Source organism: Rhinatrema bivittatum, chromosome 3, assembly GCF_901001135.1.
Source record: "Rhinatrema bivittatum chromosome 3, aRhiBiv1.1, whole genome shotgun sequence".
NCBI lineage: Eukaryota > Metazoa > Chordata > Amphibia > Gymnophiona > Rhinatrematidae > Rhinatrema > Rhinatrema bivittatum.
In genome coordinates, this window is record NC_042617.1 from 191,381,153 (window position 1) to 191,399,770 (window position 18,618).

An 18,618-nucleotide genomic window follows, 5' to 3' on the forward strand; every position below is an offset into this window, starting at 1 on the left:
CCCTATAAATGCATCTCATTGCATGCTAAAAGTGTTTCATCTGAAATTTATATTTGAGATATGGCTTCTGGAACTATTTTCTGGCTTCAACCATCACAGGAGTTACATAATTACAGTAAACAGAGTAGCTGTTGGGAAAAGACAGTTCTGTTTGATCTCTTTGTACCATTCCAGATAGACTGGTTAAAATATTTGGTGTGCATTAGAAATCAATAAGTGGTATTGTCAATTTCTGTATTTTAGTTCGGATGGAGAACTTTCACAGGAAAATAATTTTCACAGACTCATCTCCTACTCTCCCATATGAAATCAGACATGCAGATCTGCTCACATTCAGGAAATCCCTGAAAACCTGATTGTTTATAGAGGCCTACAGTTTACAGCCACCCCCAAGCTCCTGAAGTGATCAGTGTTCCCTTGCCTCCACTATCAGAATCCTTATAAGAACATAAGAAAATGCCATACTGGGTCAGAACAAGGGTCCATCAAGCCCAGCATCCTGTTTCCAACAGTGGCCAATCCAGGCCATAAGAACCTGGCAAGTACCCAAAAACTAAGTCTATTCCATGTTTCCGTTGCTAATGGCAATGGCTATTCTCTAAGTGAACCTAATAGCAGGTAATGGACTTTTTCTCCAAGAACTTATCAAATCCTTTTTTAAACACAGCTAAACTACTAACTGCACTAACCATATCCTCTGGCAACAAATTCCAGAGTTTAATTGTACGTTGAGTAAAAAAGAACTTTCTCCGATTAGTTTTAAATGTGCCCCATGCTAACTTCATGGAGTGCCCCCTAGTCTTTCTATTATCCGAAAGAGTAAATAAAGGATTCACATCTACCCGTTCTAGACCTCTCATGATTTTAAACACCTCTATCATATCCCCCATCAGCCATCTCTTCTCCAAGCTGAAAAGTCCTAACTGCCTTAGTCTTTCCTCATAGGGGAGCTGTTCCATTCCCCTTATCATTTTGGTAGCCCTTCTCTGTATCTTCTCCCACAAGATGACAGAAACCTTCCCTCTCTGCACTGCTCTAGGATTTTAAAATGTAGATGGTAGTCTGTAAACTGCTTCCTTAAGTTCGGTTATTGATTTGTATTTTGTAACCTTCTGTTATTTGCATACTGTTACTTGTCAGTCATGTAGATCAGTCCCTGTTCTTTGTACTTCAGTTCCCTGTCACACGTTTTGAATTCTAACAGTGGAAAAGAGTGATCATAAATAAATGATGATGATGATGATGATGATGATGAGTACGAAGAGTTAGATGATTACTAGTAGATTTGGCATAATTACTAACTAATTAGATAAATGATATGGTATATACGTATGGTCTTTTATAGATGTGGGACCATTTGAGAGCCTGTAATGTGTTTGATGTCATTGTTAATTATTGAAGTTTATGTTGTTAATCACTTTGGAAAGCAATTAAGAAATAATTAAGATGCTGCAAATTAATCCCGAAGAAGGTAATTTTCAAAGGCATTTTCTTGGGTAAAACAGCGTGTTATCCATAGAAAAAGCCTTTTACAAAATTACCCACCCGATATGTGAGTAAACATATATGGGGTCAATATTCAAAACTAGCCAGTTATGTAACTTACCTGGTTGGAACTTATCCAGCTAAGTTTAGATGTTTATTCAATGGCATGGCTCTGCTGCTGAATATATGTGTACAATTGAGCAATTAGCTGAATAAGCTTAAACGGCTAAATTTATACCTGCTGTGTGGCATGTCTAACTTAGCTGTACAATTTATGTGACTAAGTCGACATATTGGCAATTAGCCGCATAAATTGTACAGCTAACTCGCTTTTCCCCGATCCATCCACTGCCCACCCACAGCTCATGCGGCTAACCTTTTAGCCATAAGGGACTTATACAGCTAAGCAGTGGTCACTTAACGTGGGTGCATATTCAGCGGCTGCTACGTAATCACATAAGTCCCGCTTCTCCAGCTAAATAGCGCTGAATGTGCTTTGAATATTCACTTCTCTCTGTATGTCTACGTTTACTTGGACTGAATAGGGGTGTTCTTTAGAGATGTGAATCGTGTCCTCGATCGTCTTAACGATCGATTTCGGCTGGGAGGGGGAGGGAATCGTATTGTTGCCGTTTGGGGGGGTAAAATATCGTGAAAAATCGTAAAAAATCGAAAAAACGTAAAATCGCAAAACCGGCACATTAAAACCCCCTAAAACCCACCCCCGACCCTTTAAATTAAATCCCCCACCCTCCCGAACCCCCCCCCCAAATGACTTAAATAACCTGCGGGTCCAGCGGCGGTCCGGAACGGCAGCGGTCCGGAACGGGCTCCTGCTACTGAATCTTGTTGTCTTCGGCCGGCGCCATTTTCCAAAATGGCGCCGAAAAATGGCGGCGGCCATAGACGAACACGATTGGACGGCAGGAGGTCCTTCCGGACCCCCGCTGGACTTTTGGCAAGTCTTGTGGGGGTCAGGAGGCCCCACCCAAGCTGGCCAAAAGTTCCTGGAGGTCCAGCGGGGGTCAGGGAGCGATTTCCCGCCGCGAATCGTTTTCGTACGGAAAATGGCGCCGGCAGGAGATCGACTGCAGGAGGTCGTTCAGCGAGCCGCCGGAACCCTCGCTGAACGACCTCCTCCAGTCGATCTCCTGCCGGCGCCATTTTCCGTACGAAAACGATTCGCGGCGGGAAATCGCTCCCTGACCCCCGCTGGACCTCCAGGAACTTTTGGCCAGCTTGGGGGGGGCCTCCTGACCCCCACAAGACTTGCCAAAAGTCCAGCGGGGGTCCGGAAGGACCTCCTGCCGTCCAATCGTGTTCGTCTATGGCCGCCGCCATTTTTCGGCGCCATTTTGGAAAATGGCGCCGGCCGAAGACAACAAGATTCAGTAGCAGGAGCCCGTTCCGGACCGCTGCCGTTCCGGACCGCCGCTGGACCCGCAGGTTATTTAAGTCATTTGGGGGGGGGGTTCGGGAGGGTGGGGGATTTAATTTAAAGGGTCGGGGGTGGGTTTTAGGGGGTTTTAGTGTGCCGGCTCACGATTCTAACGATTTATAACGATAAATCGTTAGAATCTCTATTGTATTGTGTTCCATAACGGTTTAAGACGATATTAAAATTATCGGACGATAATTTTAATCGTCCTAAAACGATTCACATCCCTAGTGTTCTTGGGGGTGAACTTGGAGAAAGGTTTGCACTTTTTCAAAAGTATGCACATACATTTTCTTGGTGAATTTGTATGGATGTTTTAACAGGTGTAATTGTGAACTAGTAGGTTTGCTGGGACACTTTTCAAAGTGAACTTAAGCACATAAGTTTGCTTTGAAAACTGATATAATTTATCCATGTATTTGCCAGCTAATTTATACATGATGTCACAAAATTACCACCACCCCCCAGAGGGCATTTTTCACACTGCTTGCAGAAATGTACAGTTGGCAGCTACAATGAGGAAAATAGAAAAAAACTGAAAGGTGCAGCTGCAAAGGTTAAAAGTATTCAACAGGCTTGGACATTGTTTAAAAATACAATCCTAGAGGCGCAGTCCATATGTATTCCATGCATTAAGAAAGGTGGAAGGAAGGCAAAACGATTACCGTCATGGTTAAAAGGTGAGGTGAAAGAGGCTATTTTAGCCAAAAAAACATCCTTAAAAAATTGGAAGAAGGATCCATCTGAAGAAAATAGGATAAAACATAAGCATTGTCAAGTTAAGTGTAAAACATTGATAAGACAAGTGAAGAGAGAATTTGAGATGAAGTTGGCCATAGAGGCAGAAACTCATAATAAAAACTTTTAAAAATATATACAAAGCAAGAAACCTGTGGAGTCGGTTGGACCATTAGATGACAGAGGGGTTAAAGGGGCTCTTAGGGAAGATAAGGCCATTGCAGAAAGACTAAATGAATTCTTTGCCTCCGTGTTTACTAATGAGGATGTTGGGGAGATACCAGTTCCAGAGATGATGACTCAGACGAACTGAATGAAATCACTGTGAACCTGGAAGATGTAGTAGGCCAGATTGACAAACTAAAGAGTAGCAAATCACCTGGACCGGATGGTATGCATCCTAGTGTTCTGAAGGAACTCAAAAATGAAATTTCAGATCTATTAGTTAAAATTTGTAACCTATCATTAAAAACATCCATTGTACCTGAAGACTGGAGGGTGGCCAATGTAACCCCAATATTTAAAAAAGGCTCCAGGGGCAATCCGGGTAACTATAGACCAGTGAGCCTGACTTCAGTGCCGGGAAAAATAGTGGAAACTATTCTCAAGATCAAAATAGTAGAGCATATAGAAAGACATGATTTAATGGGACACAGTCAACATGGATTTACCCAAGGAAGTCTTGCCTAACAAATCTGCTTCATTTTTTTGAAGGGGTTAATAAACATGTGGATAAAGGTGAACCGGTAGATGTAGTGTATTTGGATTTTCAGAAGGCATTTGACAAAGTCCCTCATGAGAGGCTTCTACGAAAACTAAAAAGTCATGGGATAGGAGGCGATGTCCTTTCGTGGATTACAAACTGGTTAAAAGACAGGAAACAGAGAGTAGGATTAAATGGTCAATTTTCTCAGTGGCAAAGGGTAAACAGTGGAGTGCCTCAGGGATCTGTACTTGGACCGGAGCTTTTCAATATATATAAAAATGATCTGGAAAGGAATACGACGAGTGAGGTTATCAAATTTGCTGACGATACAAAATTATTCAGAGTAGATAAATCACAAGCAGACTGTGATACATTACAGGAGGACCTTGCAAGACTGGAAGATTGGGCATCCAAATGGCAGATGAAATTTAATGTGGACAAGTGCAAGGTGTTGCATTTAGGGAAAAATAACCCTTGCTGTAGTTACACGATGTTAGGTTCCATATTAGGAGCTACCACCCAGGAAAAAGATCTAGGCATCATAGTGGATAATACTTTAAAATCGTCGGCTCAGTGTGTTGCAGCTCTCAAAAAAGCAAATAGAATGTTAGGAATTATTAGGAAGGGAATGGTTAATGGAACGGAAAATGTCATAATGCCTCTGTATCGCTCCATGGTGAGACTGCACCTTGAATACTGTGTACAATTCTGGTCGCCGCATCTCAAAAAAGATATAGTTGCGATGGAGAAAGTACAGAGAAGGGCAACCAAAATGATAAAGGGGATGGAACAGCTCCCCTATGAGGAAAGGCTGAAGAGGTTAGGGCTGTTCAGCTTGGAGAAGAGACGGCTGAGGGGGGATATGATAGAGGTCTTTAAGATCATGAGAGGTCTTGAATGAGTAGATGTGACTCGGTTATTTACACTTTCGAATAATAGAAGGACTGGGGGGCATTCCATGAAGTTAGCAAGTAACACATTTAAGACTAATCGTAGAAAATTCTTTTTCACTCAACGCACAATAAAGCTCTGGAATTTGTTGCCAGAGTCGGTGGTTAGTGCAGTTAGTGTAGCTGGGTTCAAAAAAGGTTTGGATAAGTTCTTGGAGGAGAAGTCCATTAATGGCTATTAATCAATTATACTTAGGGAATAGCCACTGCTATTAATTGCATCAGTAGCATGGGTTCTTCTTAGTGTTTGGGTAATTGCCAGGTTCTTGTGGCCTGGTTTTGGCCTCTGTTGGAAACAGGATGCTGGGCTTCATGGACCCTTGGTCTGACCCAGCATGGCATTTCTTATGTTCTTATGTTCTTACCAATTTTCAAAGGAAAATCATTCCATTCGAAAACTAAGAAAACATAGTCACACACTTTACACCTGCTATTTGTGCCATAACGTTTCTGGATAAACATACACACATACTTTTGAAAATTGAAAAGTATGTGCATTAAGGGCCGGATTTTAAAAGGGTTACACGCATAAGGTACGCGCGTAAGCCTTTTAAAACCCTCCTGCGCGCGCCGAGCCTATTTTGCATAGGCTCGGCGGCACGCGCAAGCCCCGGGACGCGCGTAAGTCCCGGGGCTTGCAAAAAGGGGCGGTCGGGGGTGTGGCCAGGGGGCATGCTTTAGGATCAGGGGCGTGTGGGCGGTCTGGGGGCATGGCCGAGTGCCCCGACACAGCGGCCTGTGTCGGGGCCTGCCGCTCCGGCGCGTATAAGTTACTGCAGTCCGGAGACAGTAGTAACTTTTCAGATAAAGGTGGTGGAGGGGGGGTCTAGATAGGTCTGGGAGGGTGGGTTAGGTAGGGGAAGGGAGGGCAAGGTGCGGGTGGGTGGAGGGAACGGGCAGCGCGAGCAGGGCTCGGCGCGCGCGCGTTGCACAATTGTGCACCGCCTTGCGCGCGCTGACCCCGGATTTTATAAGATACGCGCGGCTATGCATGTATCTTATAAAATCCAGCGTACTTTTGTTCGTGCCTGATGCGCGAACAAGTACGCACGCACGCTGTCTTTTAAAATGTACCCCTAAGTGGAAACTCTGCCCCAGGTCTAGGAATGACTCTTCTTACTGTGCGTAATGTTATAGCCTGTATTAGCTCTATGCACATAATTTTACCTGCACACAGGGGGTACATTTTAAAAAACAGCGCACGCATGTACTTTTGTTCGCACACCAGGCGTGAACAAAAGTATGCTGGATTTTATAAGATACGCGCATACCTTTTTGTAGGCATTACCACCTGGATGTGCAGGCCTGGGAGGATGCAGCCTTTGCACATAAGGTTTTAACTGGATCATGGGCAGCCTCCCACCCTGTTCGGAAGTAGCTTTAGAATATACCACTGGTTCTGGATCCACCTATCTGAATGTTAAGAAAGGAGAAATGACTATGTATCTGATAATGTCCTTTTCTTTAGTACAGACAGGTGGATTCACCTTCCTGCCCTTAATTGAAGAATGGTTTTGCTATGGTCCTCCTACATGGCTGCGTGTTCCAGGGAGTACTGATAAGTATCAATCCAGTCCCTAGACTAATGTTACTGCACTCCTTCTCTGAGCTCAGGGGTTTCCCGTTGGCAGAGTACCGGAGTGGTTGTTTTGTTAGTAATCAAGTTTTTGTTAGTTTGTCCACAGATGGCTTTTGTAGAGAATAATGGCAGGCTGATATCCATGCAGGGGTATATATATACCTGTATACCATGATGTCAGCTTTGCTCCACCTCCATCTGCTGGTAGAGGTGCATAACCCACTGGTTCTGGATCCACCAGCCTGTATTATAGAAAAGGAAATTATTAGGTAATTAATAATTTCTCCATTCACTAATCACCTTGCAGGCAGATGCATTTATGTATAGAAACACAAGACTTATGACTCTCCTCCACATCCTCACAGCTTTGCCCTTAGCTTCAAATTTCCAGGAACACTGTTTTGTTCCCAGGAACCCCTTATAAGTACCTGAGGACATATCTGGATCTTCAGTGACATGGTTGCAGGTCTGGGTTTGGGAAAGCAAGCACGCCTTTTCTGGATGACTCAGCCTTTGCTCAAAGGAGCCACATCATGACTCAGAGACAGAGCTGCAGCCCCCAAGTAGAGCAGGCATTGGTTCAAACCCAGGAGGAGCGCTTTTTTACTCTTATAATTGCAGGGCAGAGCATCTCTTCCTTGCTGTGCTTGCTGTACTCCAGCCTTATCACCTCCCTTTCTGTTCCCTGAATGCTGTCCGGGGGAGAGGGAAGGAGAGGGAAAGAGAGGAGAGGGGCTGGAGCAGTAAGCAGAGCAGCTGTTTTCTTCTTCCTAAGAGTCATTCTCTGAAGAGAAGCAGGATGGTAGTCCTCACACATGGATGACATCAGTGGATGGAGCCCGATCCAGAACTTGGATCTCAAAGATTCTAGAACTTTCAAACATGCCCTACGGAGCATATGCAGCTGCAGTTATCACCCTGCCCCCTAGGCAGAGTTCCTCAGTTTCTTTTTATTCCATGGAGCTCTATGGTCAAGGGAGCCATGTGTGTCATCGTATTCAGCTTTCCTCTCTCCTTATTGTTTTGTAATTGATTTTTTCAAGAGTTGCAGCTGTTTTTCTCTCTCTTACCTTGTGGTAGTTTTATTTTATTTTTTCCCCTTCTTTCCACTGTCTGCCAGCCACATGGCAGGCCTTAGTCACTGTGCAACCTGACAGAGTCTAATACTATCCCTTATTAAATAAATACTGCACCTGCAGTTTAGTATGTGTGTCCTCTTCTTGCTCTGTCTGTTTTTACATCTTAGTCAGGTGCTGGCAGGACTGACAGAATACAGTCCAAGGGTGATCTGTATAGGCTGCTGAGCCTGGGGACTCGCCTGCGCTCTACCCGGTAGGGATGTGCATTCGTTTTGAACGAATGTGCAATCCGCAATGTATAGGTCCCTATTCGTTGCATTTGTGGGTTTCTGACACATATGGCGAACCCCCACGAATGCAATGTATCACTATCAAATAAAAACCCCAACCTCCTGACCCCCCCAAGACTTTCCAAAAGTCCCTGGTGGTCCAGCGAGGGTCCTGGAGCGATCTCCTGCACTCAGGCTGTTGGTTGCCAGTATTTAAAATGGCGCCGATAGCCTTTGCCCTTACTATGTCACAGGGGCTACCGGTGCCATTGGTCGGCCCCTGTCACATGGTAGGAGCCAGGGTGCCCTTGATGCCATCAAGGTGGGTGACTGCCCTTGATACCATAAGTGCCTCGTGAGCGCCATCAAGCACCATGCATGCTTTGAGTGCACGCTGGCTGGGCCTTCTGTGTTGTAGGCATCAGCGGACACCATAGAGTCTTGATGCACCGGAAGAATGGCATCAACCTTAGCATTATCGAGTAGGGATGTGAATTGTTTTTCTGACGATTGAAAATATCATATGATATTTTCAAAGTTGTCAGAAATTGGGGGCTCTCTGAAACAGATAGGAAAACCCCACGAAATTGTTTTGGGGGAGGGAGGGAAAAACGGCACACAAAAACAACCCCTAAACCCACCCCGACCCTTTAAAACAGATCCCTTAGCTTCCCCCACCCTCCTGACCTCCCCCCAAAACTTTTTAAAATTACCTGGTGGTCCAGTGGGGGTCCCGGGAGCGATCTCCCGCTCTCGGGCCATCAGCTGCCACTAATCAAAATGGCGCCGATGGCCCTTTGCCCTTACCATGTGACAGGGTATCCGTGCCATTGGCCAGCCCCTGTCACATGGTAGGAGTAATGGACGGCCGGCGCCATCTTTAAAAATGGCCAATTAAAAAAAAAACGATCGCACTGCACAAACAAAATTTCACGATGTGAATCGGAACCGGAATCTGAACCGATTCTTGTCCCGATTCACATCTCTATTATCGAGTGCCTTGGACCACGATGTGGTGGAGTAGCAGCACTGACATCTAGTATCACCTCAATACCATTGAGGTGTGTGGCTACCCTCGATGCCATTGAGATGCATGCATGAACATAAGAACATAGGAAATTGCCATGCTGGGTCAGACCAAGGGTCCATCAAACCCAGCATCCTCTATCCAACAGAGGCCAAACCAGGCCACAAGAACCTGGCAATTACCCAAACACTAAGAAGATCCCATGCTACTGATGCAATTAATAGCAGTGGCTATTCCCTAAGTAAACTTGATTAATAGCAGTTAATGGACTTCTCCTCCAAGTACATATCCAAACCTTTTTTGAACCCAGCTACACTAACTGCACTAACCACATCCTCTGGCAACAAATTCTAGAGCTTTATTGTGCGTTGAGTAAAAAAGAATTTTCTCCGATTAGTCTTAAATGTGCTACTTGTTAACTTCATGGAATGCCCCCTAGTCCTTCTATTATTCAAAAGTGGCCTTGATGCTGTGGCCACTCTCAATGCCATCACGGTGCAGAGCCACCATCGACATCCTTGTTATCATTGAGGTGTGGGGCCGCCATGGAGGCCATTGTGCATGTTGGCCTGTGATGCCATTCATTGCCGCTCTCGATAATGTCGAGTACCATCAATGAGGCACTGAGATCGCCATTGAGCACCCTGGTTGCCCTCAAGGCCATCAACCACCTGGGCTCCTGAGAGCCCTCGAGTGCCACTAAAGCCCTCGGGCAACAGGGGTTTCAAGCCTTGGACAACCTTGGTGCGGTCGAGCTCTGGGGTCTCCATCAACCTGAGGCACCCTGGTCCGTTGGCCTTCAGGCTCCTTTGCAGAGTGCAGACGAGGTACTGAGGGGCATCGTGCTGTCCCGTTACTGGCCTACGGCTATCGGACACCATGGATGTTGATGATCTCGGGAGCCCTGGGTTGCTGGGATCAGGGTGCATCGGAGGCCCTGCCTGTCTTTGTGCACCGTAGGTGCCATGAGTGCTAGGGTTGCTGTCGAGGCTATTGTCAGCCATGGTTGCTGGCAAGGGATGCCATCAAGCTTGCAGCATCAACCACTTTGGTTGTATAGGTGAGCTGAGGGAACAGTTGTTGGCACCAGCAGTCATTGTTCTTTTGGGCCCCAATGAGGTATGTCAGAGCCATGTTGGGGCTGAAGAGCCTCAGCCTTCTGGTGCCCCTGGCATCCTCTGTAAATCCGGTCCATGAATGCCTTCGGGCACCAGGGTCTCTATCATTGCTGCCAGGCTGTCAATGTCCGCAGGTGCCTGAGGCGCCGGAAATGGTGCTATATATCGTCGAACTGTTCAAGACATGGTCAAGTGCCGAAGCCCTAGGTGTTGCATCGTTTGGTGCCATTGATGCAATCCATCATTGGTGAGTGCGAGAGTTCTATGGGCCTCATGGGCACCGTCACCAAGGTGGGCACCAGAGAACATGGTCAGATACTGCAGTACACCACTGCAGAGCACCATCTGCACCGTCAGTCACCATGGACTTTGCTGCTGCCTTTCCATAAAGGAAATGGTGGTATGCCATTCCCAACACCATTTTAAGGGCTGTGTTCAGCCTCCTGGAGCATTATCAGAAACTGGGGGTACCATGGGGCGACACGATAGAAATCCACCCACCACCACACCTTAATCAGAGCCCCAGTGGTACTGGGGATGCAATCATCACACTGTTCCGATTCACAGCATGCACTATCGGGTACGGCAGGGGTCATCTACTCCTTCAAGCGCCTTGGGCACTGGCAGGCGGCAGTGTGATCGTCTACCTTGACGACATCCTGATCTACTCTCGTGACCTGCCTACGCACCTCCAGCATGTTCGCCAGGTGCTCCAAATTCTCAGAGAGCACAGCTTATATGCCAAGCTTGAGAAATGCAGCTTTGAAAAGACTTCCTTGCTGTTCCTGGGGTATATTGTTTCGGTTGATGGCTTCCAGATGAATCCAGAAAATGTTGCTGCAATTAGGAACTGGCCGCAACCGAGGGGTCTCAAGGCGTTGCAATGTTTCCTCGGCTTTGCTAACTTTTATCGGCATTTTATTCCCGGCTATTCTCGCATAGTGGCTCTTCTGACTGCGCTCACCCGGAAGGGAGCCAATGCGGTGGACTGGCCTGCCCAAGCCTGCCAAGCCTTCGAAGAATTGAAAAGAGCCTTCTTACAAGACACATGCCTCCGCCATCCTAATCCCAATCGGCTGTTCGTGGTTAAGGTCGATGCCTCGAATATAGCTGTTGGAGCGGTGCTGAGCCAGCACTCTGACACTGGACAGCTTCTCCCATGTTCTTTTTACTCTAGGAGGTTCTCCCCGGCTGAGAGCAATTATGGAGTCGGCGACAAGGAACTGCTCACCGTGAAACTTGCCCTGGAAGAATGGAGGCAGTGGTTGGAGGGAGCCAACCACCCCTTTACCATTTACACGGATCATAAAAATCTCTCTTTCCTCTGCCAAGTCCAGCGCCTGGACTTGGCAAAGAGCTGCCCTTGCTGCCAAAAGATGGGCAGACAGCCACCGTCAGCCAGCACCAGTCTACCTCCCTGGGGACCATGTTTGGCTGAGTACAAAGAATCTACAACTTTGGATTCCTTCCCGCAGACTTGCCCCCAGATTCTGTGGACCATTCCGCATTGCCGAGCGCGTAGGAGCCGTTTCCTATCACTTGCGCTTACCCTCCTCGATGCATGTGCACAATGTCTTCCATGTGTCGCTTTTGAAGCCTCTCATCCTCTCCAGGTACCATCCCCGAGCTCCCGAATCTGCAGATCCTTCCGTGCCAGGAGACATCACCTACCAAGTCCGGGAGGTTCTTGATGTCAGATTCCATCAACGTCGCTGGGAGTACCTCATCGCCTGGGAAGGTTGTGGATCCGAGGACAACACATGGGAGCCAGCCCGCAACATCCTTGATAAGGACTTATTGAAAGCCTTCCATCAAGACCACCCAGGTAAACCTGGGCCTGCTAAGAGGGGGCGTAAGAGGAGGGTACTGTTGCAGTCCCAGTCGCGGCAGCCGCGACTAGGCTCTTACCTCCATGGTCTCTGAAGGTCTGCGGCCTGTTTCGCGTCATCCCCGCTCAGGGGACGCCACTGAGAAACCCTGCCTGGATGCCTTCTCCCTAGGCGCGCGCGCAATCCGCGCTTATGAAGGCTGTTTCCCGCCACTGGAAGCTCCGCCCTATCAATGACATCAGACGCCGCGGCCTATGTAAGGCCGCTGCGGAGCCCAGGACTTTGCCTTGCAACGGGGTTCCTTGCGGTTCTCTGTTGCTCCGTGCCCCGGAGTGTGCTATTGCGTTAGCGACTTTGTTCCTGCCTGAGACTTGTTTCACTCCGTGCCCAAGTCTTGTTTTTGTCTGGCTTGCTTGCAGAAACCTGTTCTGCTTCAGTTCCAGGTTCTAGTAGCCAGTCCTGCTTCAGCTCCTGTCTGGTTCCAGTAGCCAGTCCTGCTTCAGCTCCTGTCTGGTTCCAGTAGCCAGTCCTGCTTCAGTTCCTGTCTGGTTCCAGTAGCCAGTTCTGCCTCAGTTCCTGCTTGCTTCAGTCCTAGCCTGCTTCAGTTCCTGCCTGTCTCCTGTGCCCTGCCTGCCTGCTCCAGCTCCAGCTTCCGTGCTCTCCTAAGTCCCAGCGGTCGGGCTCCTACGGGCTCCTCCCGGGGGAGTACCGGCTTCCAGGGTGAATCACCTAAGTTCCAGCGGCTGGACTCCTACGGGCTCCTCCCGGGGGAGTACCGGCTTCCAGGGTGAAGCTCACGTCCAGCTCCTGCCTGGTATCTGCCTCCCGACCTGTCACTCACCAGAGAGTATAGTACACCTCTCCCCAGTCTCTCACAGGTCGGCCCAAGGGTCCACTAAACAGTTCACTCACAACAATTTTTATCTCTTTTAGCCCTAGATTTAACAAAATGCTATAAATATAGTGGAAATAGCACCCGCGATAAATAAAGGGGGTGTGGATAAGCTAATTTCCCTGTTCCCATATCACATAGGTAATTCCTGCAACACCCGATACATTTATGGCACCCGCGCTATTTTTAATCCACCACAGGCATGTTACCAACCAAAAAGGATGAGAGAGAGAGAGAGACCAATTTGTAAGTTTACTATTTATACCACTGTAAGAGGGGATACTGATAACTCAGGGTGAGGTTTGGGGAGTAGGATAGGTTTTTGGGGGCATTTTTACATACATAGACAGAGGTACAACAGCAAAGTTGTCATAAGTGAAGATTTTCTACCTAGCTTGATGTTCTCTCTACCTAGCTGCAATCAAGCTAGGTAGAGAGTACATTGTACAAATCAACTTGTCTTTTACCTTTCATCGCTCCAAATGACAGAAAATCTTTATGTATGTCAACTTTGCTGTTTGTACCTCTGACTGTGTATGTAAAATTGCCCCCCAAAACCAACCCCAGCCCCCAAACCTCACCCTGAGTTATACATGTCCCCTCTCACAGTGATTTAAATAGTAAACTTACATATTGGTCTCTCTCTCTCCCGAACCGCTATTTGTGATAAAATCCTTTTCGGTCAGTAACGCACGGCTAATGCGGGCACAACACACAGAAAAATGGTGTAGTTATTTCAGGCATTAAAACCCATGTTGCTGTGCGCTACTCTATCGCATTTGAGATTAGGAGCTGCTCATTACCATTAACTCCGCCAAAAGTCCTCCCACTTATATAGCAAATGTCACATTTACATACTAACGTGCATTGCTCTATTTTCTGCGCACATTACAGCATTATCGCGTGCATTAGGGCCTTAATGGTAGGGTTAAGGCCCTAACGTGAAATAATAAATGACCCTGTTACACGGGTAAATAACCATTCACCCACATAAATTGGTTTTGAAAATAACACTGCCTGTTAGAACTCTATCAAATTTCATTTTTGGGTTCTAAAATACTTGGATGCTGTAAACTTCGTAATTCAGAGCTTCCCAAACCTGGCCTGGTGACTCCACAGAGTTTTCAGGATAACTTCAACAAATATGCTTAAGATACATTGGTGACCAAGTATAAACATATTTATCTCATGCATATTCATTGTGAATACCTTGAAAACCTGACAGGCTCCAGGGTCACCAGGACAGAGATTTCGTTTATATTTTTATGAAATACCACCAGCTAATAAGCCATATACACTTGTTGTTTCAACATATCTTTGTGACGATCAGGTATGATGTTTAAACATCTTTTTAATTTTGTTCCCAGAAATATGTTTAAATATAATTCAGTGGCATGCCAAATATATTCCTGCTATGAAGATGAAAAGACCAAAATTTCCTTTGATGATTATACTGTTGCATATGCCGAGCAACCAGCAAATACTTGGTTTGTGATTTTCAGGTAATATTTTATATACTTTTCAGACTAGTATTTTCAGGTAACATTATTTACGCTGGGGTAGATTTTATAAATCTACGCGCGGGTGTACTTTTGTTCGTGCACCAGGTGCGAACAAAAGTACGCTGGATTTTATAAGATACGTGTGTAGACGCGCGTATCTTATAAAATCCGGGGTCGGCGCGCGCAAGGGGGTACACATTTGTGTAACCTGCGCCCGCCGAGCCCAGCGCGCGCTGCCTGTTCCCTCCGCCTCCCCTCACCTTCCCCTCCCTTCCCCTACCTAACCCACCCCCCGCCCGGCCCTATCTAATCCCCCCCCCTACCTTTGTTGGCAGATTTACGCCTGTGGAAAGCTGGTATAAATCTGCGCGCGCCAGCGGGCTGCTGGCGCACCATCACCCGACCCGGGGGCTGGTCCGGAGGCCTCGACCATGCCCCCGGGCTGGCGCCGCGCCCCGGGCCCGCCCCCGAAACGCCGCATCACTCGCAGCACGCCCCCCGACAAAAATGGCGCCGGCGGACCTTGCCCTTACTATGCTTTACGGAGACAACAATGACGTCGGTACACCATGTGACATAGTAAGGGCAAGAGCCCGTCGGCGCCATATCCTCAGCGGACATTTGCCCTTACTAGGTCAGGAATCCTGACGCACCACTTTCACCGGTGAAGTTTTGCGACATGGCAGCCGGCGGAACAAACCCTAGCACACACCCTCGCCACCGGCTGGCAGTTTACACAGGTATCCAGGGAGGAGGGCAGTGGGGGACCGTTCTTATTTTCCACCGCGCGTTTTTCACAGGGGGGGGGGCACTCATTCTCCACATCTCCCGAGAGGGGGGCTGTAGCGTGGGTTGCTCTATTTCGCCGGGTTGGGGGGGAGGGGCCAGGAAGGTGTGCTTGCATATTTAAAATCTTTGCTGGTGCTGTTCATTTGGGGTAAAAAAAAAACCAAAAACACACAAACTGTAACCTTTACTGCTCTGTTCTGTTTTTTCAACTTAACCAGGCTCAGCCACAGCTGAACCGATTGCTTTCAAATTTGGACACAAGCTTCACCTCACATACGGAAAGGTTCTTCTACACTTACATTACATATATGTCACACCGGGGGCTGGTAAAAAAGTTTTAAAATCTGGTTCCACAAAACAGCGACATCTGCTGGACGTAAGCGCAAGCTCTTACACCTTGCACAAACGCTCACACCCCACATACACGTGAACAATGTTTGGGATTCACACACCCTCCGACCAGACACAAATCCACCCTCCTCACACACCCCTGCACACATGCCAATTGTACTTACTTCACACACCCTCCCAAAACACACAAAAACCCACAAATTTCCAGCATGCTACACCGGGAGGCCACTAACATGCCACATGTTCGCAATTCCCACACCCTACGAACTCACACAAAAACACCCTCCTCACACACCCCCACGCACATGATTTTTCTACTTACTGCCCACACCCTCCGAACGCACGCAAAATGGCAGAATAGTTCGGGCTGCTCCAGCGGGGGGGGGGGGGGCAACAACGCTCCGTGACACATAGCATACACTACGGCCGTCGGCTGCCAACAATCAAAATGGCGCCGACAGCTCTGTCCCTTACTAGGACACTCGGGAACACCAATGGCAGCAGTATCCCATGTGACATAGTAAGGGCGAAGGCCCGTCGACGCCATTTTCTGGACTGGCAACCGGCGCACCTTCGCCCTTACTATCTGAGTGTGACGACCGCTCCCATTGCTCCACCCTACTGACAGAGTAAGTTCTAACAGCCATCGGAGACAGTTTCAGTGCTGGCTGCCGAGGGCCAGACGCCAATACTTCCATGCCGGAACGAACGCCTGCTCCACCGACTACCATTTTTGACTGGTATCGGCGGGCCTGCGGGGGGGGGGCGTGGGGATGTTATTGCGTCCATGTTCGGGGGGGGGGGGGGGGGGGGCGGTTATCCACATTCTCTTTTCTTTCTTTTCCACTTAACCTGGCTCTGCCACTGCAACGCGTGGCCGGGTACAGCTAGTCTATTTATAAATGATCTGGAAAGGAATACGAGGAATGAGGTAATCAAATTTGCAGATGATACAAAATTATTCAGAGTAGTTAAATCATAAGCGGATTGTGATAAATTGCTGGAAGACCTTATGAGACTGGAAAATTGGGCCTCCAAATGGCAGATGAAATTTAATGTGGATAAGTACAAGGTGATGGATATAGGGAAAAATAACCCATGCTATAGTTACACAATGTTAGGTTCCACATTAGGAGCTAGCTACCACCCAAGAAAGAGATCTAAGTGTCATAGTGGATAATACATTGAAATCGTTGGCTCAGTGTGCTGCAACAGTCAAAAAAGCAAACAGAATGTTAGAAAGTATTAGGAAGGGAGTGAAAATGTCATAAAGCCTCTGTGTTGCTCCCTGGTGAGACCGCACCTTGAATACTGTGTACAACACTGTGTTACGTTGACCAATATGAAGTTTGCAGAATTTTGCAGAATTTTCAGTTTTTGTGTGCAGAATTTTCAGTTTTTGTGCGCAGAATTTTAGAATTCTGCGCACAAAAACTGAAAATTCTGCACACAAAAACTGAAAATTCTGCAAAATTCTGCAAACTTCATATTGGTCAACGTAACACAGTTTACATAACAGTCTTTAAGTAATTACATTTTAAAATATTACAGAAAAAAGTTATTACTTAAAGTTGCAGAATTTTAAATATTTTGAGCAGAATTTCCCTAGAAATTCACTGTAAGAGTGTCCCTTCCACATACACACACCCTCATACAGGCTCCCTCACTCTCTCGCACACACATATCCCCTCATACAATGCCCTCTCGCATACACACCCACACAAGCTCCCTTTCTCTTTCACACATACATCCTCACACAGGCTACCTATGTCTCTCTCTCACGCAGCCCTTCACACAGGCTCTGTCTCACACATACACAATACCTTCACGCAGGCTAGCACCCTCACATACACACGATCCCTTTTTCATACACACGAGTTCCCAGTCTCTCACACACATATACTCCTTCACAATCTCCTCATGTAGGCTCCCTCTCTGAAACCCACAATCAAGCATCCCCCCCACTCCCCCTCTTACCAACCAAGCTGTCTCTCACCCTCCCCTACACCCCCTCTCCTCATATAGGCTCCCTCTCTGAAACCCACACTCAAGCATCCCCCCACTCCCCCTCTTACCTCCCATGCTCTCTCTCACACCCTCCTGCCCTCTTTCATCCTCCCCACCCCCCCCCTTACCAACCATGCTCTCTGTCACCCTCCCCTCATTCACACACACCCATTCTCTCTCACCGGCATCCCCCCCCCCCCCCCCATGTTCTCTCTCACCCTCCCCTCCCTCTCTGACACACATTCTCTCTCGCCAGCATGCCGCAGGACGTGCTCCATTCCCGGTAAAGATGAAGGCTCGGCTCGCTGTTCGCAGCACACGGGGACCTTCCCTTTTCACCATGCCGGGCCTTCATCTTCGCCGCGAATGGAGCACGTCCCACGGCACACGGGGGCCTTCCCTTTTCGCCGCGAACGTCGCGCTGAGCCTTCATCTTTGCTGTAAAAGGAGCGTGTGCCGCAGGATGTGCTCCGTTCGCAGCGAAAATGAAGGCCCGGCACGCCGTTTGTGGCGAAAAGGGAAGGGCCCCGTGTGCCGCGAACAGCCACTGCTATTACTAGTATCAGTAGCATGGTATAGACTTAGTTTTTGGATACTTGCCAGGTTCTTATGTCCTGGATTAGCCACTGTTGGAGACAGGATGCTGGGTTTGATGGACTCTTGGTCCGATCCAGTATGACATGTTGTTATGTTCTTAAGACCTTCGGGGTGGGGTGGGGGGATTTTCACTTCAAGGGAGGGGGCTATTGCGGGCCTTGTGGCCCTTTAAATAGCAGCCCCAGATCATTAGGGCTTGCATTCACGACTTGATGCTTTGGACAACAGTTATTTACAGCTTTTGATTGGAAAATAATGTGGC

The 18,618-nt window shown here is 47.6% G+C and overlaps 1 protein-coding gene across 1 annotated transcript in view; it reads left to right on the plus strand.

The window, feature by feature from the left end:
• The window catches only part of ADGB (androglobin), a 790,434-nt gene that overhangs the window by 587,499 nt on the left and 184,317 nt on the right, over window positions 1-18,618 (plus strand). Inside the window, exon 24 of the mRNA XM_029594040.1 lies at window positions 14,478-14,612. Coding sequence (XP_029449900.1) covers window positions 14,478-14,612 — 135 coding nt within the window. The remainder of the gene's footprint in view (window positions 1-14,477; window positions 14,613-18,618) is intronic.